The sequence below is a fragment of the Emiliania huxleyi genome, assembly GCF_000372725.1.
Source record: "Emiliania huxleyi CCMP1516 unplaced genomic scaffold EMIHUscaffold_237, whole genome shotgun sequence".
Classification (NCBI taxonomy): domain Eukaryota; phylum Haptophyta; order Isochrysidales; family Noelaerhabdaceae; genus Emiliania; species Emiliania huxleyi.
In genome coordinates, this window is record NW_005200272.1 from 157,983 (window position 1) to 160,621 (window position 2,639).

General features: G+C 64.8%; 1 protein-coding gene across 1 annotated transcript; it reads right to left on the reverse strand.

Moving 5' to 3' along the window:
• Positions 1-12: 12 nt before the first annotated feature.
• Positions 13-2,377, reverse strand: EMIHUDRAFT_236647 (hypothetical protein; the record flags this gene model as incomplete). Its single annotated transcript, XM_005779090.1, has 6 exons — positions 13-31; positions 130-623; positions 799-1,131; positions 2,021-2,055; positions 2,208-2,241; positions 2,333-2,377. 6 exons carry the CDS (start codon positions 2,375-2,377, stop codon positions 13-15), a joined length of 960 nt encoding a protein of 319 aa, XP_005779147.1.
• Between the last annotated feature and the right edge of the window lie 262 nt (positions 2,378-2,639).

Below are 2,639 nucleotides of genomic sequence, written 5' to 3' on the forward strand. Positions count from 1 at the left end.
GGGGAAAATTTTTTATTTTTCCCTGGCCCCCCTAAAAAAGGAACCGGAAAAAAAAAAGGGGCCACCTTCCCACGGCTTCGGAGAAGGACCGGGCGCCTCGCCGTCGCCACCCCCGGGGGATCTCGCAACCTCCACCCCCCCCCAACCGCCGCCTGCACATAGTCACCCACGCGAAAGAGCGCGCCGCTGCCCGCGCCAGAGGCGGCAGCGAGCAGCTCGGCGTCGGCATCGGCGCCGAGGCCGGTCTTGAAGCGCTCGAGCTCCGCCATCGTCGGCTGGACTCCGTCCCCGTACTTGAGCCCCTTGACGGAGAGGTGGCGCAGCAGGAAGCCCTCCTCAAACTCTTGGTTGTCGTAGTAGTATACCTGCCGGCCGCGAGAGCTCCTCACGCCCGTCCCGACGTCCTCGCCCTTGGCGCGGAGCTCGTCGGCGTCGAAGAGCTTCGGCGTCGGCCGCACGCGCCGCTTCGTGCCGTCCTCCTCGCCAAGGTACGCCGCCAGCCGCGGCACCAGCCGCACCCGCGCCCGCGCGCCGTCCACGTCGATGTCGACGACCTGCCCGAGGTCGTCCTTGTAGTCGTCGTTGCGCCGCATGCGTACCCACGCGCCGGGGTGCAGCGCCTTCTTGTCGGTGGAGCGGATGCGCATCACGTCGGTCATCTCGCGCGGCGGGACCTGCGGGGGCGGGAGGGGGGCGGGTCGGCGGCCGCGCGCGCCGAATGCGCTTCGGTGGCGGGGCGCGCGGCGCCTGCGTGATGCGGTAAAAGAGGCCGTTGAGGCCCTGCGTCGCCTCGCGCACGTGCGCCTCCTTGAAGGCCTCGACGTAGATGTAGCCCTTGATCTCGGTGCAGAGCGCCGACTTGATGGAGAGCGGCGTCCCCGCCTCCGCCGCGTCGAGGTACTTTTGCATCAGCGAGATGATGAGCATCTTCTCGCCGCCCGGCTTGCACTTGAGCAGCCACAGCTTCGGGTCGCGCGTGGCGTCGGGGAGCTCCTGGAAGCGCGTGTCCTCTCCAAAGTCCTCGTCGTCGTCCCACGCGCCCTGGTCGGGCCGGTTCTCGTACCGCTCGCGCACCTGCGCCTCGAGCTTGGCCTCCTCCGCCTTCCGCCGCTCCGCGTCGAGCCTCCGGTTCTCGCGCTCGACCGCCTTGGCGTCGACGGCGTCGCCGTCGTCGCCGTCGGCGCCGCCGTCGCCCTCCTCCTCCTCCTCGTCCTCCTCCTCGTCCTCCTCCTCGGACGCCTCGGCCTCCTCCTCGATGAACTGGTTTGCGCCGGCGGGGCGACGCTTCTTGGCGACGGGCTGGTCGTCGTCGTCGTCGTCGTCGTCGTCGTCACGCTTGCGCGCCGGGTCGTAGTCCGCGTCAGACTCTGAGTCCGACATGCGGTGAAGAAGGGTCCTGGCCAGCGTCGCTCTCGCAACGCGGAAAAAAATCCTCCGGCCAACGCGAGAATTTTACGGCGCTCTTTCACAGCACACATGCTCATGTGAAAGAAGACTCGTGATTTATTCTTGGTTTTCAAAAATCTCTCTGATACTGCATTTTCTTCTTGTCGAAAGGTCTGTGTAATACGGTCTGTCTTTCGTGTTTGTTGTTCTACGTGAACGTGTTTGTTCGACGTCGTCGAACAACGTTCGACCATGGCACTGTTCACAGCGCGCGCGGACGGCGGTTCTGCGACTCCTGCTCCGCAGGACTTTTGTAAAGCATGCTTGTAGCTTGTGGCAAGTTACAGACGCTAGTTCGACTTCAGATACTCAAACCCGAATTAATAATTAAGGCTCAAAACATGCTACATGGTCGAACAACCGTCGAACAAACAGGTCGAACAACGAAAAGAGACTAGTGCGACCGCTAGACGGCGGTCTCCGCCGGCCCCAAGGCTGCCCAGCCCCAGTACCACACCGGCCACGTACACCGTAGCGCTGGAGTCGGTCAGTGAGGCACTAGACGGGCTACGGAACCATGCGCGCGCCGGCCGGACAGGCTGCGCGCAGGGGTTGCGCCGCCTCAATTTCGCACCTCCGCTCCGCGGCCGGCTGGAGGGGCTAGCTCGCCTGGCGACAAGCCCAGCCATCGCCCAGCGCCCCGTATCGACGGGGGGCACGCAAAAAAACCGCACCTACGACTAGGGTGAGCACGTGAGGGCGTCGGTGTGGGCCGCGGGCGGGCTGCCAGGAGGGCGCGGGTGGGAGCATGGGAGATGCACCACCGCTCGACGCGAAGACGCGCCCGACGAAGCCCTGCTAGCGGAGGATGGTCGATCCTCACCTACTAGCGTCGGGCGTGTGCGAAAAAGAGCGCAAATCGGAGCCTGAGCCCTGGCCTCGACACCTCGACACCAAACCTCGACACCAACTCGACACCTCGACACCCCATGCCAACTCGACCAACTCGACACCCCTCGACACCCCTCGACACCCCTCGACACCATCTAGGCTGGTACCACGCTCGCCGGTGTCAAGGTGCCAAACTCGACACCGCTCGACACCGCTCGACACCGCTCGACACCGCTCGACACCGCTCGACACCGCTCGACACCGCTCGACACCACCTCGACACCGCTCGACACCACCTGATTTCTAACTCTGTGACTCCAGTGGGTCTACGTCTCTGCTGTGTTAGGATCATCAGAGGTGTC